Source organism: Bubalus bubalis, chromosome 15 (genome assembly GCF_019923935.1).
Source record: "Bubalus bubalis isolate 160015118507 breed Murrah chromosome 15, NDDB_SH_1, whole genome shotgun sequence".
Lineage (NCBI taxonomy): Eukaryota > Metazoa > Chordata > Mammalia > Artiodactyla > Bovidae > Bubalus > Bubalus bubalis.
The window spans coordinates 19,445,109-19,468,393 of record NC_059171.1 but is presented as its reverse complement, the minus strand read 5'-3'; the positions used below and the strand labels follow the sequence as shown (position 1 = coordinate 19,468,393).

General features: G+C 42.8%; 1 protein-coding gene across 6 annotated transcripts in view; it reads right to left on the bottom strand.

Moving 5' to 3' along the window:
* GRHL2 (grainyhead like transcription factor 2) overlaps positions 1–23,285 on the bottom strand; it is a 172,633-nt gene that overhangs the window by 114,291 nt on the left and 35,057 nt on the right. For all 6 annotated transcript variants that reach the window (XM_044928576.2, XM_044928575.2, XM_025264781.3 and 3 more), the window contains exons 2-3: positions 12,540–12,735; positions 570–637 (exon numbers count right to left, since the gene is read on the bottom strand). In XM_044928576.2, the coding sequence (XP_044784511.1) occupies positions 570–637; positions 12,540–12,735 (264 nt within the window). The remainder of the gene's footprint in view (positions 1–569; positions 638–12,539; positions 12,736–23,285) is intronic.

The window sequence follows — 23,285 nt, the reverse complement described above, 5'->3', positions numbered from 1 at the left end:
TATTTTCCTTTTTAATTTCAATCTGTGTCTTGTTTTTCACCTGGTTCTTAATTCAGGATTGAAGGAAAAGAGTGTTACCTATGGTCTCCTAATATCTTTCCTGCCCCTGCACCCTGACAGTGTCCTCTGCCACCCATGGCTCCCTACCAGCTCCTCCCTGGACTGAGATCAGCCTGGCCTCCTTCCTCTCCCCCTTACCAAAGGTCATCTTCAAATGTCTCACTCCCTCAAGAGCCTCATCGCAGTTACACAGCCACTGAATTAACAGAAAAGTTCACACTAGCAGTGGGCTATCTTGCCAGTATATCATCTCTGTCTCTTGGGATTTGCAGCCTCCTTGGAAGACACTAATGAACCTCTGCAAATTGCAAAACCAAAAACTACGATTTGCTCTCCCAACTGAGAAATCCAGTTTTGGTCCAGGCTCCAAAAGACAGGGAGCAGACATTAAGCTTCTTAACTCCCATACCCTCTCAAGAAAAAAGTTATAGTTTAATACTATTGTTGTCAAAAACATAAAAAAGGAGTTATCTGGGGAGTCAGGCATATTCCTATATATATCATCATACCTCTTATCCTGGTCCTCTTGGCTGTCGCTTGCTTTGCTTACAGACAGTAGCCTCTTGTCTCGAGGAACCTGAAATCATGACCAACCGTCAGTCAGACTTACATAGATGCAACTGTGACCCTGTGCAGAGAGCTTGACACCAGCATAAGCAAAGAAAATGAAATGGAACATTCTCTGGAGAAAGGTGGCAAATTTGCAATGGCCAGGAGATGGTTAAAGGTGAGAGGCCTGAGTAGCAATGACAGTGGACCAGACACAAAACGGTGATGATTGATGCAAAGTCACAGCAATCCTGATTGTGCTGTGCTCTGCTGACACAGGCAGTTATCGCTGGACCTGAGCACCTCTTGAGTCCTCCCCTCCTTGGTTGGGCGCAGATGAGGGGAAAGGGTATCTGTACTCCGGAGCAGAGAAAAAGCATCTTGGAGCTACAAGTATCCCATTAAGGAACAGGACTGACCCTCCACTGTGATGAGGGACTCTAGACTGACATGTAGAGGGGAAAACTGGGTAGTGGGCTGCACCGTTCAGTGGTGAGGCAACACCTAATACCTGGGCCACCTTTATCCAACCTCCCTACATAGCTCACGGCTTGCCTTCCACCTTTCTTCTTCTGCTAAGTCGCTTCAGTCATGTCCAACTCTGTGCGACCCCATAGATGGCAGCCCACCGGGCTCCCCCGTCCCTGGGATTCTCCAGGCAAGAACACTGGAGTAGGTTGCCATTTCCTTCTCCAGTGCATGAAAGTGAAAAGTGAAAGTGAAGTCATTCAGTCGTGTCCGACTCTTAGCAACCCCATGGACTGCAGCCCACCAGGCTCCTCCGTCCATGGAATTTTCCAGGCAGGAGTACTGGAGTGGGGTGCCATTGCCTTCCACCCTTCTTCTTCTAAGGCACTTTTATTATGGACTTCACAACTACAGTGCCAACGCATTACCTGAAAGATTATTGAAAAAGCGATACTTGAAAGAAAGGACCGACAAGCTGTGTTTCTGAGCATCATCTAATCACTCGACAGCACTATGGATCGCTTTTCTATCTCGACCACAGTTCTCAAATACATGAACAGTGGGTTTAGATTTGTTTGGCTGGTTGGATGTTTTTGATTTTTTTGTTTTTCAATTTTGTTTTTCCCCTAAATCTTCAGATCTTCCTTCTAGCCACACACCATTGTACTGAAAATGCACCCTGCACTATTTTGACATAAAAGAGTGTTTATGAGAAGTTTCTCTTTTCTGGACTTCTCTTGCAATCCTCATGGATGGTTTCCACTCACCCAAATGTGTCTGCAAGCCCAGCCAGCTGGGCGAGGGAGGCGACACAACAGGGTGACTAAGAGTCCAGACCTCGACCTGATCGTTTCGGTTCAAATCTCAGCTCTACCACAAACTAACTCTGCCTCAGTTTCCTCAGCTGTAAAAAAGGAATAGTGGTAGTTCTACACCTCACCAGGTGTTTAGTAAAATTAGAAGAGTTGATTTTTTAAAGGCACTTAGCGTGGAAGTTTATAAGCATTTGTTAAATAAAAATAAAGTAAATCAATTTTAAGTCCTTCATGCACATGTCAATGTTGAGGGTCTACAGAGTAGCAGCATTACTACATGCTAAACAAGAAACGAAATGAATAAAACAAAACTCCTATCATCTACTGAAGATGACAGATAATCACAAAATTTTAATACTAAGCAAACGCATGTTCACAGCAGCATAATTCACAATAGCCAAAAGGTGTAAATGACTCAAATGTCCATCTACAGATGAATGAGTAAACAAAATGTGTTTTATATGTATATATATATATATATATATACACACACACACACACACAATGAAATGTTATTCAGTCTTAAAGATGAAATTCTGATACATGCTATAATATGAATGAGTCTTAAAGACACCACACTAAATCCCATGTGACTCAGATCCATCCACTTCCCTGTGGAGGCCTGCCTCCTGGCTCGGCCCCCCACCTCTTTTGCCTGGGTTACTGCATCAGCTAACTGGTCTCTCCTCTCCTTCACTTAGTCCCTGCAAATCCATCTGGCTCCATTGAGAAGGACCAGAGTGCTCTTTCAGGCTGACCCCACCGTGCCTTCAGATTTCCTCCCTCCCATCTGGGCCCCCCTGAACTATGTTTACTTCTAGCTTCCCAAAGACTGTCCTTCTTAGAGAAACCGAGACCTCTGAACTCAGGCCCCTTCCGAGTCTAGACTCACCACCACACATCCCTACCTGGATATCCTACAAGCACTTCAAACTCAACCTACAACTATCCTTTTCCCCAAAGCCCTTCTTCTGTACTCCGCCTTGGTTAATCTGAGAATCAACTGAGCTATTGTGATCCTAGTTATAGGGCTCTCTCATCAAATCTCTCTCTCTCTCACACACACACACACATACACGTACACACACACACACACACACACATACACGTACACACACACACACACAAACAGAATCAGTTGCCAACTTTTATTCAAACAAATACTCAATGATCTCCTGAACATACAGCTTTGTTTCTGTGTTGCATGACTGACTAAATAGAGCGGCTGATTTAAGAAGAAGCTCACAAATGCTGACCCAGGGAACAGCTACCATTAGGTCTTACTTTAGGGCTTCATACTTTTTTATCTGGACAATCACAACAACCTGTTCACTGGATTCTCTGCTCATAATCCATATCCCGGCTGCTGCTGTTGCTATAACATGTGTAAGTCATTTCTCCAATCTACCAGCCCAATGTTGAAAATCCTTCAGTAATAGAGAAAATGATGTCAAAGAATATAATAGAAAAATTACAGGAAATTTCATTTTCTTTAAGCTTCTATCCATTTTCTATAATGTATATAAACTGAAAACAAAAGGCTCTATTTTTAAATTAAAAATAAAAAGATTTCTTTCAAAAATTTTAAAGCTTATGAATATTTATTAAATCATTTATTCACTCATTCATCTAGCAAAAAACAAGGCCATGTACCTAGCCCTGCACTCCCTCTTGGGGGAATAAAGCCCAGCCCACCAGTCTGGTCACTTCCAGAAGGAGTCGCTGCCTTCCTAACCAACCTTGACTGCCCTCCCCCTCACTCACCCCCACAGTTCAGCAAGGCTGATTCCTTGGATTTCACTGACTGCATCCTGGAGTTTGACCTCCCATGTTTTCTCATCTCCTGTTTGCTTTGCCTAAAATGCTCCCTCTCCGTATGCCTACCTGAAAAACTCTCCTCTGCTTCCCCGTAGAACAGGCACTGCTTCCCGTCTCTTATGTCTCCTGCATTGGCAGGTGGGTTCTTTACCACTAGCGCCACCAGTTTCAGCCCATGGGGTGGCAAAGAGTCGGACATGACTGAGCGACTGAGCACAACTCTGGAAAACCTGAGCTCTCTGGAAGGCTGGCACGCCCTCCTCACTGCACCTGGAGCACATCACTTTCATCGTATTTACTGCCATGCACTGTGGTTATAGGTTTACGGGACTGTTGCAGACGTCCTGGACTGTGACCTCACTAAGGTCTTAAATGGGGTCCCATCTGCCTTTGGATACTCAACCCACCCCCTAATATCTAACACCATTGCTGGAAGGTCGTGGTGAATTAGCACTTGTTGGATGGATGGATGGATGAATAAATGGATGACCAAATGGTTAGACAAACAAACAAACATCTTGGTGTCCAGCAGCACCAGGTCAACAGAATAGAGAGGAACCAACTGGCCAGGGAAGAATACTTTCACCAGAGCTAGAATCAGATGATTACGAATCACCAGCTTCTTCAGGGGAAAAGTAAAGTAAGCTAAAGTAAATCAAATCACATAAAAATAACAAATGAAATCTGTCATATTTTTCTGTTATGCCTGAAATTAATCAAAAGGTCACAATTGACTTCAGAGCTGTTGTTGGTAAGTAGCTTGAACCGAATAGAGAACTAGGCTAGTATCTGAGTCTTTAAATTATGACAAATTCTAGCATTTTGGTTATTTTTATAATAGATTTCATCTAAGCTTCAAATGCATATTTTAAAGTTTTGAGCTTATTTTCAAATAGATTCCATTAAAGCATTTTTTAAACAGGGTAGAGTGTTATGGACTGAATTGTATGCCTCCAGTGTTTGTATGTTAAAACCCTAATCTCCAATGTGACTATACTTGGAGACAGGGCCTTTAAGGAGATGGTTAAGATTAAATGGGGCTTCCCAGGTGGCACTGGTGGTAAAGAATCCACCTGCCAATGCAGGAGACACAAGAGACGTGAGTTTGATCCCTGTGTCAGGAAAATCCACTGGGGTGGGAAAAGAAAAACCACTCCAGTATTCTTGCCTGGGAAATCCCATGGACAGAGAAGCCTGGGGGGCTACAGTCCGTGGGGCTACTTAGTTGGACACAACTGAGCGACTGAGCACATAAGGGTAAATGAGTTTCTAAAGGTGTGGCCCTAATCCGATAGGATTAATGCCCTTCTAAAAAGAGGAAGCGGAGAAGGCAATGGCACCCTACTCCAGTACTCTTGCCTGGAAAACCCCATGGATGGAGGAGCCTGGTAGGCTGCAGTTCATGGGGTCGCTAAGTCGGACACGACTGAGCAACTTCGCTTTCACTTTTCACTTCCATGCATTGGAGAAGGAAATGGCAACCCACTCCAGTGTTCTTGCCTGGAGAATTCCAGGGACGGGGGAGCCTGGTGGGCTGCCGTCTATGAGGTCGCACAGAGTTGGACACGACTGAAGTGACTTAGCGGTAGCAGCAGGAAGAGGAAGAAATGCCAGGAGTGTGTGTGCACAGAGGAAATGCCACATGAGGCCACAACAAGAAGGGAGCCATCTGCAAGATGGGAAGGAAGCAAGGCCTCTCCAGAAACCAACGCTGTCAGCACCTTGTAGTCTCCGGAACTGTAAGAAAATGAATCTCTGTTGTTTAAGGCCCCCAGTCTGTGATATTCTGTCTCAGCAGCCCAAGAAGACTAACTGAGACAGCCTAATGACATAGAAATTGGGCATGTACAGGATTGCCCTGGGACCTTTGCAAATTCCACTTAGTTGCCTGAGCTGAAAATAAAAGACCTGATTTGGATTCACTCCAGTGATCCTATGGGGACAGTTTTAAAATACAGGTGGAAAGACTTTGTAGTGGATAAAGTATTACACCAAGGTACACTTGTGCAGTTTCCAAGGACAGGGACCACCACTTCTTTTGAGTGCCTGCTGCATGTCACACACATTCCTCTCTCTACTGTCCAGAGAGGTGATGTACTCCAACCTCAGCAGTGAGGGGAAAATGGTATGTTTTACAAAAACAATCGATTTTTATTTCCAAAGAGGTATAAAAAGTCTACAGAATTTAAATGATACTGCAGCAGCAATCGCTACAGTAATCTGACTTCCCCAAGTTTATATTCAAAAAAATAGAATCTATAATTTTTTTTCCATTAACACTTTAGTTTACTACAGATAGAAAGTCCATTCTCAAAGTAGATTTAACTTTGTTATAATTTTACTACCAGCATACACAAACTGTAAACAAGAGAGGGCTGACTGAGGCCTGAAAATGATCATTTGCACACAGAGTTTTTAGAAACAAGACTAATTCTTTAATGTTTAAAGTTTCAAGCAAAAATATAGTGAAGCTTGTGGAAAATAAATGAGCTATGTAACTCTGCTAGTCCACACAGTCTTAGAAAACATTTTATTGGAATATTTTATATTCTAAATTAATAAATTAATCTTGGAAAATATAGATTCAACAGTAGGAGTTTAGACTTGTTTATAGATTGAGGGTGTTTTGGGGGGGGTGGGAGCAAGTAGTGATGACTATTTACTTATTTATTTGAGGTCTGGTTGATGTACAATGTTATATAAGTTTCAGGTGTACAACACAGTAATTTCCAGTTTCTAGAGATCATACTACATTTAGTTATTATAAAATATTGGTGCTATTCCCTGTGTTGTACAATTTATCTTTGTAGCTTATTTATTTTATAAATAGTAGTTTGTAACTTTTAATCCCCACCCCAAGCTTGCCCCTCCTGTCTTCCATCTCCCCACTGGTAACTACCAATTTGTTCTCTATATCTGAGTATGTTTCTTTTTGCTATATTCACTGGTGTATTTTTATCTTGTAGATTTTACATATAAGTGACATTATATAGCATTTGTCTTTCTCTGACATTTCACTAAACATAATATCCTCTGAGTCCATCCACATTGTTACAAATAGCAAATTTTCATTTTTTATGACTGACTAGTATTCCACTGTGTATGTGTGTGTGCACGTGCACACACATACACACCACATCTTTATCCATCCATTGATGGACACTTAGGTTGCTTCTATATCTTAGCAATTGTCAATAATGTTGCTATGAACAGTGAGGTACACATATCTGTGAATTAGTGTTTGGGGTTTTTTCTAATATATATCTGAGAGTGGAATTGCGGGGTCATATGGTAGTTCTTCCAAGGAGTAAGCGTCTTTTAATTTCATGGCTGCAGTCACCATCTGCAGTGATTTTGAAGCCCAGAAAAATAAAGTCTGACACTGTTTCCACTGTTTCCCCATCTATTTCCCATGAAGTGATGGGACCAGATGCCATGATCTTCATTTTCTGAATGTTGAGCTTTAAGCCAACCTTTTCACTCTCCACTTTCACTTTCATCAAGAGGCTTTTGAGTTCCTCTTCACTTTCTGCCATAAGGGTGGTGTCATCTGCATATCTGAGGTTATTGATATTTCTCCCGGCAATCTTGATTCCAGCTTGTGTTTCTTCCAGTCCAGCATTTCTCATGATGTACTCTGCATAGAAGTTAAATAAACAGGGTGACAATATACAGCCTTGACGAACTCCTTTTCCTATTTGGAACCAGTCTGTTGTTCTATGCCCAGTTCTGACTGTTGCTTCCTGACCTGCATATAGGTTTCTCAAGAGGCAGGTCAGGTGGTCTGGTATTCCCATCTCTTGAAGAATTTTCCACAGTTTATTGTGGTCCACACAGTCAAAGGCTTTGGCATAGTCAATAAAGCAGAAGTAGATGTTTTTCTGGAACTCCCTTGCTTTTTCCGGAACACTCTTGCTTTTTCCATGATCCAGTGGATGTTGGCAATTTGATCTCTGGTTCCTCTGCCTTTTCTAAAACCATCTTGAATATCTGGAAGTTCACGGTTCACATATTGCTGAAGCCTGGCTTGGAGAATTTTGAGCATTACTTTATTAGCATGTGAGATGAGTGCAATTATGTGGTAGTTTGACCATTCTTTGGCATTGCCTTTCTTTGGGATTGGAATGAAAACTGACCTTTTCCAGTCCTGTGGCCACTGCTGAGTTTTCCAAATTTGCTGGCATATTGAGTGCAGCACTTTCACAGCATCGTCTTCCAGGATTTGAAATAGCTCAACTGGAATTCCATCACCTCCACTAGCTTTGTTCGTAGTGATGCTTTCTAAGGCCCGCTTGACTCACACTCCAAGATGTCTGGTTCTAGGTGAGTGATCATACCATCGTGATTTTCTTGGTTGTGAAGATCTTTTTTGTACAGTTCTTCTGTGTATTCCTGCCACCTCTTCTTAATATCTACTGCTTCTGTTAGGTTCATACCATTTCTGTCCTTTATCGAGCCCACCTTTGCATGAAATGTTCCCTTGGTATCTCTAATTTTCTTGAAGAGATCTCTAGTCTTTCCCATTCTGTTGTTTTCCTCTATTTCCTTGCATTGATGACTGCAGCCATGAAATTAAAAGATGCTTACTCCTTGGAAGAAAAGTTATGACCAATCTAGATAGCATATTGAAAAGCAGAGACATTACTTTGCCAACAAAGATCCATCTAGTCAAGGCTGTGGGTTTTCCTGTGGTCATGTATGGATGCGAGAGTTGGACTGTGAAGAAAGCTGAGCACCGAAGAATTGATGCTTTTGAACTGTGGTGTTGGAGAAGACTCTTGAGAGTCCCTTGGACTGCAAGGAGATCCATCCAGTCCATTCTAAAGGAGATCAGCCCTGGGTGTTCTTTGGAAGGAATGATGCTAAAGCTGAAACTCCAGTACTTTGGCCACCTCATGTGAAGAGTCGACTCATTGGAAAAGACTCTGATGCTGGGGGGGTTGGGGCAGGAGGAAAAGGGGATGGCAGAGGATGAGATGGCTGGATGGCATCACCGACTCGATGGACATGAGTTTGAGTGAACTCCGGGAGATGGTGATGGACAGGAAGGCCTGGCGTGCTGCAATTCATGGGGTCGAAAAGAGTCGGATACGACTGAGTGACTGAACTGAACTGATGGTAGTTCTATTTTTAGTTTTTTGAGAAACCTCTGTTTTCCAGTTGTTGAACCAATTTATATTCCTACCAATAGCTAGGAGGGTTCCATTTTCTCCATATCCTCAAATTGAGTTTTATGTAAACTCCCTACTCTGTATCTTAAAATATTTATGAAAGTAGAATTTCAACTTTCCTTTTAATATTAATAATGTGCAAAAGGACAGGTAATCTAGGTACCATATTTACTAATAGTTTATTCTTTGAGCCTATGGGAAATTAAATTCTTTCCTAAATTACTAATGAGTTTTGTTTCAAGGTATATTTCTCTTTTTCATTAATATGAAAAAACTGTCATCTAATAAAGATATCTGAAATTATGATAGTAATGGAATAAAATCTGTTTTTAAAAAATAAGAACAATATGTTTCTTCAAAATTATCTTAATATATTTCTTCATAGTCTTGTAAAACTATTACTAACATATTTGCTTAATGAAGTTATATAGGTTACCAAAAAGTTTTAATGACCCAAGTTATTAAATCATAGTCACTTTAATGATATGTTACCAGATTTTAATGAGTGTCAAGCTTAACTATTTTTTATAATAAATAAAAATTGCTTTGCAATTTCTAGGGATGAGATCATTTCCAGACATTAAGTATTAACACAAAAGTCTAATAAATCGAAACCCTCAAGAAGTAGCCTAGAACTTGAAACAGTCTAACATGATAAGTTCTGTACCATCCTTAATACATTCTGAAAATGTTCACCCCAAAACGTTTAGAAATTATCCTTGTGTTCTTCAAATTAGCTTCTCAGTCAAAAAGGATTTAAATATATAAAACAGCCACAAACAAAAGAAGAAAAGAAAGCCTGCCGAGAAACCATCTTTGTTTTTCAGGCTCAGTTGTTTTCGGGTGCTTCCTGTTCCGTGTAGGAAACTGCCCTGCTTGCATGAAATGGAGACTAGACCCTACCTCCTCTCATGTGGACCCCAGTTCCCAAATTTAAAACCCCTTTTTGCTAGGTCACGAGTCATGTTGGGAATTGTACACCTTCACAAGAGAGCTGTGAAATCTGCCAATTCCAGCTCTCTTAGTAAGGGGGAAAAGTCAGCCTAGACTGCAAGGGTGCAAGTAGAATGCCTTTCCTTTATTTCTTCAGCACTTTCTAACCATAAAAGCTGCATTTATTTGAGTCAATAATATCCTCATTTAAAATAGCCTGGATGGGCCAACCTATGAGTTACTCAAACCTTGTATTGGGTTGGCCAAAACGTTTGCTCATAACAGCTTACAGAAAAACTTGAACCAACTTTTTGGCCAACTCAATATCTCATCTTTAATAAGCACAACTTTGGGCTTCCCTGTCTCAGATGGTGAAGAATCTGCCTGCAGTGTAGGAGACCCACCCGGGTTTGATCCCTGGGTCGGGAAGATTCCCTGGAGAAGGGAGTGGCAACCCATTCTAGTATTCTTGCCCGGAAAGTTCCATGGACAGCGGAGCCTGGCAGTACAGTCCATAAGGTCACATAGAGTCGGACACAACTGAGAGACTAACAAGCACAACTTGGCTTGACTCTGTTTTCTCTCCCCACAGAGGGAGCCCTCCTTAGAGTTTTAATAGAGAAAATTAGAGGAAGCTGGAAAAGGAATGAATAATTTTAGGGAACGTTGGTCAAAGAGTAGGCTTGGGGGTGGTCGGTCAGTGCCAGGGTTGGTACTGGTGTTGGTGTTGGTGGGAGATCCTTGGAAAGCATGAAAACTCTGGTTTAGGAGAGACACAGGAGGCAGCACAACTTGCAATGGTGGAGACTGGAAGGAAACAGGAACTGGGATGCAGGAAGGAAGTAGGAAACTGAGACTGACACTTAACTAAAATAGAAATTCCTCCCGTGTGATTTTCTCCTGATGGAGGGAGAGGGCAAGAGGAGGATTTAGTGCTTATTCTAAAGAGTTGCGCCCAACCGGCAAAATAAACTCAGCCATTTTCACCTTTGTGCCAATCCCAGCATAAGCCCAGGTGTTTACAATCAAATCAGGCAATGAATATCCTCAATCAGTAAATACTTGTTGACTTTTTACATTTCAATGGTTCTAAGGAAGCAGGTCATACCAGATATAGTCCTTCATAGTAGAGACAGACCAATGTTTGTTCAATTTCCTGAAATACTCCTGTTTTGAAGGCACCTGTGACAAGTATTTTTGTAATGCAAGTGAATTACATTCATTTTGTTTTAAGGGTTTTTCAAAATAAATACTGAGTGCCCGATGAAACAAAGGGAGACAGATTTTGGAATTACTGCAAAAGTCTACCATAAAAGCATTCATTGGTATATTTCTTACAAAAGTTTTCATCCTGATGTTTCTTATAAAATGGAATATCTAAAAGCAAACTAGGGAGTTCCCTGGCACTCCAGTGGTTAGGACGTGACACTTTTACTGCTGCTTTCACTGCCACGGGACTGGGTTCAGTCCCTGGTCAGGGAACTAAGACCCTGCACATCACAGCGTTCAGCCAAAAAATAAACAAAAACATAAAGGTTCTCATTCTTTCATTTATTTATTTCATTTTATTAATTTATTTATTTTTGGCTGCACCATGCATCATGAGGGATCTTAGTTCCCCAGCCAGGGATGGAACCCACGCCCCCCTGCAATGGAAGCACAGAGTCTTAACCACTGATTGCCAGGGAAGTCCCACATTACTTAATTTTAAAATAATAATAAAATAAAATAAGAAATAAAAGCAGCCTCAATGTCCCAAAACAGCAATAACTAAATTACGGTACAGCCACACAATGTAATATTCTTTATTCACCAAAAGTCATAAAGTAAAAATGGCAGCAAAGAAGTACTGCAATATGATATGAAGTAGGAATTAAATGTGAAAGTGAAACTTGCTCAGTTGTGTCCGACTCTGCAATCCATGGACCGTGGAATTCTCCAGGCCAGAATACTGGAGTGGGTAGCCTTTCTCTTCTCCAGGGCATCTTCCCAATCCAGGGATTGAACCCATGTCTCCTGCATTGCAGGCAGATTCTTTACCAGATGAGCCACAAGGGCAGCCCAAGAACACTGGAGTGGGTAGCCTATCCCTTCTCCAGTGGATCTTCCCCACCCAGGAATCAAACCCAGGTCTCCTGAGTCCCTTGGACTGCAAGGAGATCCAACCAGTCTATTCTGAAGATCAGCCCTGGGATTTCTTTGGAAGGAATGATGCTACAGCTGAAACTCCAGTACTTTGGCCACCTCGTGCGAAGAGTTGACTCATTGGAAAAGACTCTAATGCTGGGAGGGATTTGGGGCAGGAGGAGAAGGGAACGACAGAGGATGAGATGGCTGGATGGCATCACCGACTCGATGGACGTGAGTCTGAGTGAACTCCGGGAGTTGGTGATGGACAGGGAGGCCTGGCGTGCTGCGATTCATGGGGTCGCAAAGAGTCGGACACGACTGAGCGACTGAACTGAACTGAACTGAACTGATGTATGCTTGTGAAAGGGCACGGTAGTCAGTATCCGAAAAGGAAAACTCCCTCTGGGCAGGGGTGAAGTTGGGCTTCATAAACGGGAAAGCAGGGAAGCAACGAGACAAGGAAGAGGCTGAGTTCCACGGTAAGTGTGGAAATACCCTTGGTTCTCTGGCCTGGGACGAAGTTTGCCCTCTCTGCACACAGAGAGGAGCGGACCTAGGGGCCGAGGGCGGAGGGAGGCGGGGCTCCGAGGTCTACCTTATAGTAGTCGTACAGCAGGCCAAGCGCGGCCGCGCTGTCCTCGTCACCGTTGATGCTCATCATAGCCTTGGTGGCCGCCGTCAGGGGGTTCTCCAAATACGACTTCCAGGCTTCATCCTCACTGGTGTAGGCTCTTCGGGTATTAAATGGAGGCTCACTGGGCATGGGCACTAAGGCCACCAGTCGTTTATTACTGCGAAAGCAAGAGAAATGAGATTCCTGATCAGAGAAGTGTTCTTTTTTCCCACTAAATATACACGTGGAATAAAAATATGCACATTATTTGGTTCATTTGTACTTCCCCAGAATGGAAGAGAAGGAAGATTAAGACCAAAGTGATGGCCACGTCACATTGATAAAGCCACTGATTTATTTCTTTACTGTCCAGGAGAGGTAATAATGGCCTTTAAAAGGTAGTGTAGAAGTAGTGTAAGTTGACTCCCTTCACACTCAGCTTTTCATTACCAATCAGTTCAGGAGCCAAATCATTTTATTTGATTATCCTTCATTAATATATATTAGAATGAAACCTTGGGAGGGAACAGGTTTCATTTAATTCTGTAAGTTCTAGTGTATAAATATGTGCAACACATTAAAAGTCATTGGCATGTTAATGGCAGTTAAAAAACAGTTTTATCTAGTGTAATTTACACTATGAAGTGAAGTGAAGTCGCTCAGTCATGTCTGACTCTTTGCAACCCCATGGACTGTAGTCTACCAGGCTCCTCTGTCCATGGGATTTTCCAGGCAATAGTCCTGGAGTGGATTGCCATTTCCCTATAGACCAATCCATGTCCTTTAATTTAAAAGGCAATAGAAGCTACAGAAACAAGGCGCAAGGCGTACTGTAGATATGATGCATCAAACGGATGCGAAGCAACAGGAAAGAGATGAACTCTGTACATGAGTCCTGTGTTCCATGGGATCCTACTATATTTAAAGGGCATCGAAGCTACAGAGCATAAAAGATCATCATGGAGAGTGAGGAGGGCACCTGGAGAATCTTCAGCAGACAAGAGGGGTTGGAGCTGTCGGTCCTAACCAAGCCAAACTCAGGTAAAACAGGAAATGACCATCAAGGCCATTTTTTAAGGAGGATTCAATAATAACTCAAGTACCTGGTGGTTCAGATGGTAAAGAATCCCCCTGCAATGCAGGTGACTCACCCGGGTTTGATCCCTAGGTCGAGAAGATCCCCTGGAGAAGGGAATGGTTACCCACTCCAGTATTCTTGCCTGGATAATTCCATGGATAGAGGAGCCTAGTGGGCTATACTCCACAGGGTTGCAAAGAGTTGGACACGACTGAGTGACTTTCCCTTTCACCCCTAAACCACCACAGTCCTCAGCAGCACACCCCAGGCTTGTTCATTGAAATGAAATCAGAAAGTAACAATGAGACATTGTATTTCAGTAACACCTGGGTCTACTCAGGGTAACCTGACACAGAGAAGTGGCAGGACTGCAAAGGCAGCATGTATGCCGATCAGTGGAAATTCATCCAGCAAGAACCGATGGTCATTCAGTAAAGACAAACCTTTTTGCTGATATTTCTGCAGGGCCCTCTAACGGTACATGGTCTTCCAGCTCACTTTGTGGTGGAAGACTGTGTGAACTCACAACAAAGGCTGTGTTGAGGGCCCTTTGTGTGGAGGCATGGTGTCATGCATCGATGGAGGGTCAGAAAATGAAACTGACATTGGTGACGTATATTGGGGGGTGCGGGCGGGAAGTCCACATTGAGCAGAGTGGGATTTTAGATGGTCTCCAGATTTTAGATGGTTTTAACTCTTTGTGCCAGTGGTTTGGTGGAACTGATTGGGAGGAAAGAGAAAATAATGACCCAACTGTACATGAATTGAATTAAAAGGGTAAAAACCAAGTTTCTGGAAGTAAACGGGAAAATCCTGGTGGAAGGCCTTTCTAACCATTCGGCTGTGTGGTGACACGGAGCAGCACAGGTTCTGCAAGTGAGTCTCTGTTCACTGTTTACCGAGGAGGAACACTGCCTGAGGTTCGGTTTCTTCTTGCCTTACATAAAGACAGCACTATTTTTAGTTTCTTAAAGAACCTCCATACTGTTTTTTCCTTAGTGAAGTGAGTGAGTGAAAGTCGCTCAGTTGTGTCCAACTCTTTGTGACCCCCTGGACTGTATAATCCATGGAATTCTCCAGACCAGAATACTGGAGTGGGTAGCCTATCCCTTCTCCAGGGGATTTTCCCAACCCAGGAATCGAACCAGGATCTCCTGCATAGCTGGCAGATTCTTTACCAACTGAGCTCTGAGAGAAACCCTTTTCCCTTAGTGGCTGCACCAATTTACATTCTCACCAAGGCTGTAGGAGGCTTCCCTTCTCTCCACACCCTCTCCAGCATCTATTGCTTCTGGATTTTTTGATGACAGCCATTCTGACTGATGTGAACGAATAACCAACAAGGACCTACTGTATAGCACAGGGAACTCTGCTTAATATCATGGAACAACCTAACTGGGGAAAGAATTTGAAAAAGGATACATGTATATGTATAAGTGAATCACTTTGTGGTACAACTGACATTAACACAACATTATTAATCAACTCTACTCCAATATAAAACAGAAAGTTAAAACACCAAGCACAGTAATGCCTACCCTACTAACCTCACAGTATGACTGTGAGAACTCAATAAGATAATGGAACTGAACAACAATAACAAGTATTACTCTCACGGCACACTTCTATATTCCTATAAAGTTTGAGGGCATAACAACTTTTGTTTATAACGTAGAAGTGCTAAAGGTAATCATTAATTAAGGGAGTCTGAAGTTGTTTACTTAGCTATTTTCCGTAAGAGCCCAACAGACACCATAAGAGCTATATGTGGAGGGTGTGATGGCAAAGGACATGGGCGCTGCCCTGTAGCCCACGTAGCCTCCAGGAAGGGAAAGCAAGCACCAGTGTTACATGAGTGATGAGCATGAGAAATGAACAGTGTCATGAGTGAGGATTCATGACAGAGGGGACTAACCTAGCCAGAGGACCCAGGAGGAAGCAAAGCTTCCACAAAGACCTGAAGGAAAGGCAGGAGAGTGCTGGTCAGTGGTGAAATGGGCAGATGTGGGAAAAAATTTTTTTAAGTGAAGAGTGTATTGGTAATGCAAAATAATGGGATTTTCCAACAAAAGGAGCACATTTGTATTCATTTTGGAGAGTCCAAGAAATTTACATATTTTATATACATTGGCATATTAGTCATAAAAAAAGAAGGAAATAATGCCATTTGCAGCAACATAGATGGACCTAGAGACAATCATACTAAGTGAAGTAAGTCAGAGAAAGACAAATACCATATGATATCCCTTATGTGTGGAGTCTAAAATATGACACAAATGAAGTTATCTACAAAAGCAGAAACAGACTCACAGACATAGAGAACAGACTTGTGATTGCTAATGGCAGGCGAGGTGGGGGAGGGATGGGGTGGGAGTTTGGGGTTAGCAATGCAAATTAGTACATAGAGAACAGCTAAACACCAAAGCCCTACTGGATAGCGCAGGGACCTACATTCAATATCTTGTGATAAACCATAATGGGAAAGGATATAAAAAGGAATGTATATATATATATATGGATAACTGAATCTCTTCGCTGTGCAGCAGAAATTAATACATCATCATAAATCAACTACTCCTCAATGTAAAAAAAAAAGAAATTTACACATTTTGATTTAACAGTAAAACAGCATTTCCATGTTGTGGACATTACTAATCACAGAGGATAGAGTTGGATTTAGAGACAGAATTTTGGCAGACTCCTAAGAGTCTGTAAGTGGGAGAAATGAAGTCTCTGGGAGGACCAAGAGGGAAGGCAGTGCTGGTGGGCCACATGGGACAGTGCCATTACCACCCCTCCCAGTCACTTAGAAGAAGCCACTCTGCAGCCTTCACTTAGAGGGCAAATTAGAAGAATCTGAATCCTAATTGCTGCCCAGGAGGGCCCACACATCATGTGCACTTCCTAAAACCATGCAGCAGGAAGGAAGAGCTTTACGTTACTTGTAGTGACCTCACCACTGAAAAAGATGGGGATTTGACTCTCCTTACTTAAGAAAAGCGGGGAGGCGGGGTGGGGGTGGGGTGGGGGTGGAGTGTTAATTACAATACTGGCTAATTTCCAAAATTTAGCAGGAAGCGCCAGGGTGAAGGATAAGAGCCAACTCTTGATTTACACTAAGTAGCGTCCTCATTCACTGGAGACGTTTTTTCCTGAGTCTTCCTTCTTCTCCGTCCTGCGAAGTCTCCTGGATTGCTGATTTCATATGTTCCCAGCACAAACGTTCACTCATAAATCTAGATTCATCAGCTTTTCTATGAAGAAATGCTTGATGAATCTTCACACGATCAATAGAAAAAAATATTCTGGGAAAGTACAACCTTGCTAGCTGTTTCTGTTCACATTTTTTGATAGCCAAAGGAGTTTTATGCTCTTCCCTTTAACTGCATAATGACTTTGTTGTTGTTGTTGTTTTTTCCTTAGATTATAATCTCTCTGGTACAGAGCACTGTTGAATAAAGCTTGGTTTAATAAAAACAGAACAATCTCTCTGGTACACTGAGCAAAAATGTAGACCTGTAAAGAAAGGAAAGTTTTCACAGAACAGCTTTTACAAAAGTTTGGAACACTTTCTGAGGGTGAGTTTCATCATTGCTTTTTCGGAATGGCAGTTCTAATCATGCACCAGTCAGCTTTTTAAATATCCTTTCAGTAGCTTTAGGTGTGCAATTTTCAGTTGCCTTGAACTATACACCTGATCCCTGTTCTTCCTTGGAGGAAAGTTTACATTAGCACCTGAGTATTCCCAGCAAGGCAAAAGGCCTTGTTAGATCATAGATATTTTTTTTTTGTCTTTCATTTGTTTCTTTAATCCACTACTTCATTTTGTTGATGCTGGGAGAAAAACTAACAGATGAGTGAGTCATCAGCTGAAGTAGTGAAAGAGGAGGAGCATTCATGAGACTGAGATCATAACCAACAGGTCAAGAAAAACTCCAGATCACTCTACCACAACCTACCATGCCCTGGGGCATTAGTAAGAGTCTAACAGAGGGAAGGCTTTGCTGGGGAAAAGCTTACAGAACTGAACACATAATGCCTTCACCTCCTAAAAATATGTGCAGTAATAGTCAACAAATTCAGACATAAATTCATTTCACTTGGGACCACAGAAAACCAGGACAGTGAAGTTTTCATGTCAAATTATCAGTTTCAATTCATTTCTTACCATTCTTTAAAAAAAAAAAAAATTCCTAGAAGAGCTTTAGTCTTTCTTTGTGGGGAGGGTTGTTTGGGAGCTTTTTGCCTTAATCTAGGGGGAAAACGGTTAAACTTCAGTTTCAATCTCAGCTCTGTCAATTTCTGAATTTGGATGAGGTACTTTACTTCTTCAAGCTTCTGTTTTTCCTCTGTATCATATCAGACTTACAGTGTTGTTCTAAAGGTAAACTCAGATATTCACATACAATGAGCCTGGTACATTACAGATCTTCAGTAAATAATAGTTAGAAGTATTCTCTTTAGAACTGATTCTATTAATGACCTCCACTCAAAATCCTCCAGAGAAGGAATGGCAACCCACTCCAGTACTCTTGCCTGGAAAATCCCATGGATGGAGGAGCCTGGTAGGCTGCAGTCCATGGGGCCGCAAAGAGTCAGACACGACTGAGGGACTTCACTGTCACTTTTCACTTGCATGCATTGGAGAAGGCAAGGGCAACCCACTCCAGAGTTCCTGCCTGGAGAATCCCAAGGACAGAGGAGCCTGGTAGGCTGCCATCTACGGGGTTGCACACGACTGAAGCGACTTAGCAGCAGCACTCAAAATCCAACAGACGGCTCTCCGTTCTTAATCTCCTTGGATTTTCTTGGTCATTTCTCACTTCTTGCCTGGCCTGGCTTCTAAGATACTGTACAAGTGCAGTTCTCCTCTGCAGCCAAACATTCTTTTCCAATTGCTACTCTGCGTGCATGAGAAGTCGCTTCAGTCGTGTCTGACTCTTTGCAACCCTATGGACTATAGCCACCAGGCTCCTCTGTCCATGGGATTCTCCAGGCAAGAATACTGGAGTAGGCTGCCATGCAGATCTCCAGGGGATCTTCCCAATTCAGGGATCAAACCCCCATCTTTTACATCTCCTGTGTTGGCAAGAGAGTTCTTTACCACAAGCTCCACCTGCAAAGCCGAAGTTCTCCTTTCCTCTTCCTGTTCTCTAACTCTCATCATTTCTGGGCCCTTGGTTCTCTTGTCTCCCTTGTTGATTCACACAGCTTTCATTCATCCTCTGTTTTCATGTCTAACAGACATGTATCACCTAAGAGCCGGTTCTGCTTCTCTCTTAGACGTCCTGTTGTGGACTTAAACTCAATCCAGAACTAAGGTAACCATCATTTCTCAGTTGAGCACAACTCATCATCCCCTGTCCCTAGTTATCCAGAGCCAAATCTTATGTACTGGTTTAAAATATAGACTCTGTGGGCAGGGAGGTGGGAGGGGACACCCATGGCTGATTCATGTCACTGTGTGGCAAAACCCACCACAATATTGTAAAGTAATTAGCCTCCAATTAAAATAAATAAATTTAAAATAAAAAATAAAATATAGCTTCTGGAGCCAGATGGCCTGGGTGTAAATCCTGGCTGTACCGCTTACTAACTGTGTAACCTTGGTTGAGTTAGTTAACCTTTCTGGGCATCAGTTTCCTCACCTGTAAAACTGAGATGTACTCCCAAATGAAACAGAATAATAATATGCACTCTCTAGGATTTTCTCAGAATTAAAATTGACACAGTATAAAAGTCTTATGTATGTTAGCTATTATACTTTCTCTTTGTCCCTTATATGGAGTCAGTCACGGTATCCACGATCACAGTTTTAGTCTTATCTCTTCATGCCTCCAAGTGGTCTCGTTATCCTTCAGCTTCCCCACCCCCCCCCCACCCCGCCTTCAATCTCTATTGAAGCCCTGTGGAATCACCTTCATAGTTAATTACTTTCAAGAGTGTTCTATGTTTCTTCACCACCTGTAATATCGAGCCCAAAATCCTCCATCTGATACTTAGGATTCTCCATGATCAGCCCCCTACCTACCTCTCAAAATTTATTCCTACTTGCTTAGCATAAGGAGTTGAACCATTTAGCTGAAATTCCGCAAAGAAGCCCCATTTCTATATCCATGCTTTTGCTCAGACTGTTCCCCTGCCTGAAATTGCCTTCCTGCTTCTCTCCATCTTAACTCTACTCTTGGCAAAGTCCAGCACCAACATCCCATCTTGTAGAAAATACTCCCTGGTTGTTCCTATTTGAGTTTTTAAGGGCTTTCCTGTACTACAAACTCCTACAGTATGTATATTATTTACTACACATGCTGTGCTGTGCTAAGTCTCTCAGTCATGTCCAACTCTTTGCAATCCCATGGACTGTAACCCACCAGGCTCCTCTGTCCATGGGGATTCTCTAGGCAAGAATACTGGAGTGGGTAGCCATGCCCTCCTGCAGGGATCTTCCCAACCCAGAGATCAAACCCAGGTCTCCCGCACTGCAGGCGGATTCTTTACCATGTGAGCCACCAGGGAAGCCCAAGAATACTGGAGTGGGTGGCCTATCCCTTCTCCAGGGGATCTTCCTGACCCAGGAATCGAACCAGGGTCTCCTGCATTGCAGGCAGATTCTTTACCAGCTGAGCTACCAGGGAAGCCCATTTACTACATATTCTACCATTTAATTTTTACTATGCAAAGAATACCAATTATGGAGAGAAAACTGATATTCAGTTGTTAGATCCACCAAGATCTAACAACAGTTATTCAGCTGCTAAAACTACACCAAGAAAGTAGTATTTGTTAATCAAAAAGCCAGGAGTTCCCATACATAGTCCAGTCTATCCCACACCACGTCCCTGACCTGCCTTGGATTTCCAACCTGCCTGACTTCACTCAAAGATCTGTGAATCCCTCTTCTCCAACTTTGCACTGGCTTTGTTCTGAAAGCACTAGTCCCCACTCTATCACACATACGCGCACACACACACACACCTCCCTGAGTCAAGGAGCACACCTAGACACCTGGACTGGCCCTAGGCACTTATCTCTTAAAAGGCAGCTACCGCAGCGTCATCCATGAACCTTCATTTTCTTCCATCCACTTCATTTAAAAATCCTATAGATATTACCTTCAAAATATACCTAGACTGTGGCCTCTCTCGCCATTCCACTGCAAGTATGCTGCTGCAAGCCACCCTCATCTTCTACTTGGATTACCGCAATTGTCTCTGAGGTAGGCAACCTCCACTACGGGCTCCCAACAATCCTTGCCTCCTAGAACTCACAGCCTTGTGGAGTGCCCACCCACACTGTACCAGACTTTGATATGATGAATAGCAGATGGCAAAAGTGAGAGTGTGGCACTCCTAGAATTAGATAATCAAAGTCTTCCATTTTGGTAAGTCTCTCTCTTTCTCTCTCTTTCTCCTCTCTTATTCTGGGGAAACCAAACTGCCGTATTATGGTGAGGAACTGAAGCCTTAACCAACAATTAAGGAGAAATTGAAGACCACCACCAACCTGTGAGGGAGCTTAGTACATCCTGCAGTCAAAGTCAAGTGCAAAATCAGTTACAGCCCCAGGTGACAGCCTGAGTGAAGCCTTACGGAGACCCTGAGCCCCAACCATCTCCAGCTAAGCAACTCTTAGACTCCTGACCATCAGAAACTGTGTAAGATAATGTTTGCTATTTTAGCTGCTAAATGTTTAGATACTATGTTACCCAGCAATAGAGAGTTAATACTGTTTCTGAATAAACCTCCCGGCTTTCACCTTTGTGCCCCCCTCCCTCCAGTCTATTCTCAACAAAGCAGCATCTAGAGAAATCCCATTAAGACATAAATCAGATCAGGCTACTCCCATCCTCAGTCCTATATTATCCCCATTTTCCTTAGAGGTCAAGGTCCTTCCAGCGGCCTTCCAGGTCCTACAGAACCTCTCCTCCCTTACTTCTCCCAGCTTCCCTCCTGGTACTCTCTCCCCTTGTCATCCTCCGCCCTCATTGTGATCCTCTTCCTTGGTCTCCATGTCTCTACCTTCGGGTCTTGGCTCCAGCTGTTTTTCATCTTTCTGGAATGCTCTTTCCCCCAATATCCCCTCATAACTCTCTCGCTGCCTCTAAACTTCTGCCCAGACCTCAGCACAGTGAGACTTAATCCTGGCTACCTTTATTAATGCAGCGACCTACCTCCACCCACCCTCATTGTTGTTCAGTCACTGAGTCATGTCCGACTCTGTGACCCCAAAGACTGCAGCACATCAGGCTTCCCTGTCCTTCACCCTCTCCTGGAATTTGCTCAGATACATGTCCACTGAGTCGGTGATACCACCTACCCTAAAAATCTCAATTCCTCCAAACTTTACATCTCCCTTATACAGCTTCTATTCTTTTTAAAAAAGTATTTATTTATTTGACTGTGCTGGGTCTTAGTTGCAGCATGTGGGATCCCCAGGTGTGGCATGTGGGATTTAGCTCCCCAACCAAGAATCAAACCATCACCCCCTTTCCAGCATTGGGAGCACAGAGTCTGAGCCACTGGACTACCAGGGAAATCCCTTCCCCTTTCTTCCCTGGTAGTCACCATCTGCTCATACAATGTAGCCTACTTACTATGTTCTGAGTTCATGGTCTATCTACCCCCATGAGAATGTAAGCTCCACGGGATAGAGATTCTTTTTTTTTTTTTTTACCTCATGGATGTATCACAAGCATTGAATGATGCCTGCCACTCAATTAAATTTGTTGAATGAGTGAATAAAAGTTCAGCTGAAGAATTGAAGTGTTAGTTAGAGTTTAAAGTACTAGGAAGATCACAACATTGTAAATCAACTATACCCCAATAAAAATTAATTTTTTAAAAAGGTTAAAAAGTAAAGAGTCAAGTACTATGAAGGGATTGGGCAAGCTATTTTTTCCATTTTGATAAAATCAGTTTATAGTATATTTGTAAATTGGTTGTGAACTGTAAAGGGTTCACACAGATGCAAGATGCCTTAATTGTAAGCAGCAGAATTCTAAAATTAATTTAACAAGTATGGATCCTACAGTGTCCTTCTCTCAACTCTTAATTTTCACCTTCACTTTAAACACAACGAGGATTCATTCTTCTGTTCTCCTGAAATAAGAGCTGTGAATGCATGCTAAGTCGCTTCAGTTGTGTGCAACTCTTTGCAGCGCTATGGACTGAAGCTTACCAGGCTCCTCTGTCCAGGGGATTCTCCAGGCAAGGATAGAGAGGGTTGTCGTGCCCTCCTCCAGAGGATCTTCCCAACCCAGGGATTGAATCCACATGTCTATGTCTCCTGCATTGGCAGACAGGTTCTTTACCACTAGTGCCACCTGGGAAGCCCCAAAATATGAGCTACACACTAGGAAATCAAGCAGACTTATTTGGAGACCAGAGGCAAAACTAGAGGACTGAGCTCTACTCAGCAAAGGTCTGCAGTACGTGACCCTTCCTCCCACCTGTTGTCTATCATTCCCAACACTGACTCGAGTTGGGGACAAAAGAATTTTTCCACCTCTCTTTACAAAGTGAAGTTTTGGGACTTCCCAGTTGGTCCAGTGATTAAGACTCTGCTCCCACTGTGTGTGTTGGGGGGGTGAGGTGGGGAAGGGCAGGCAGGTTCCTGCATGTCTTGCAACACAGGCAAAAGGAAGAAAAAGT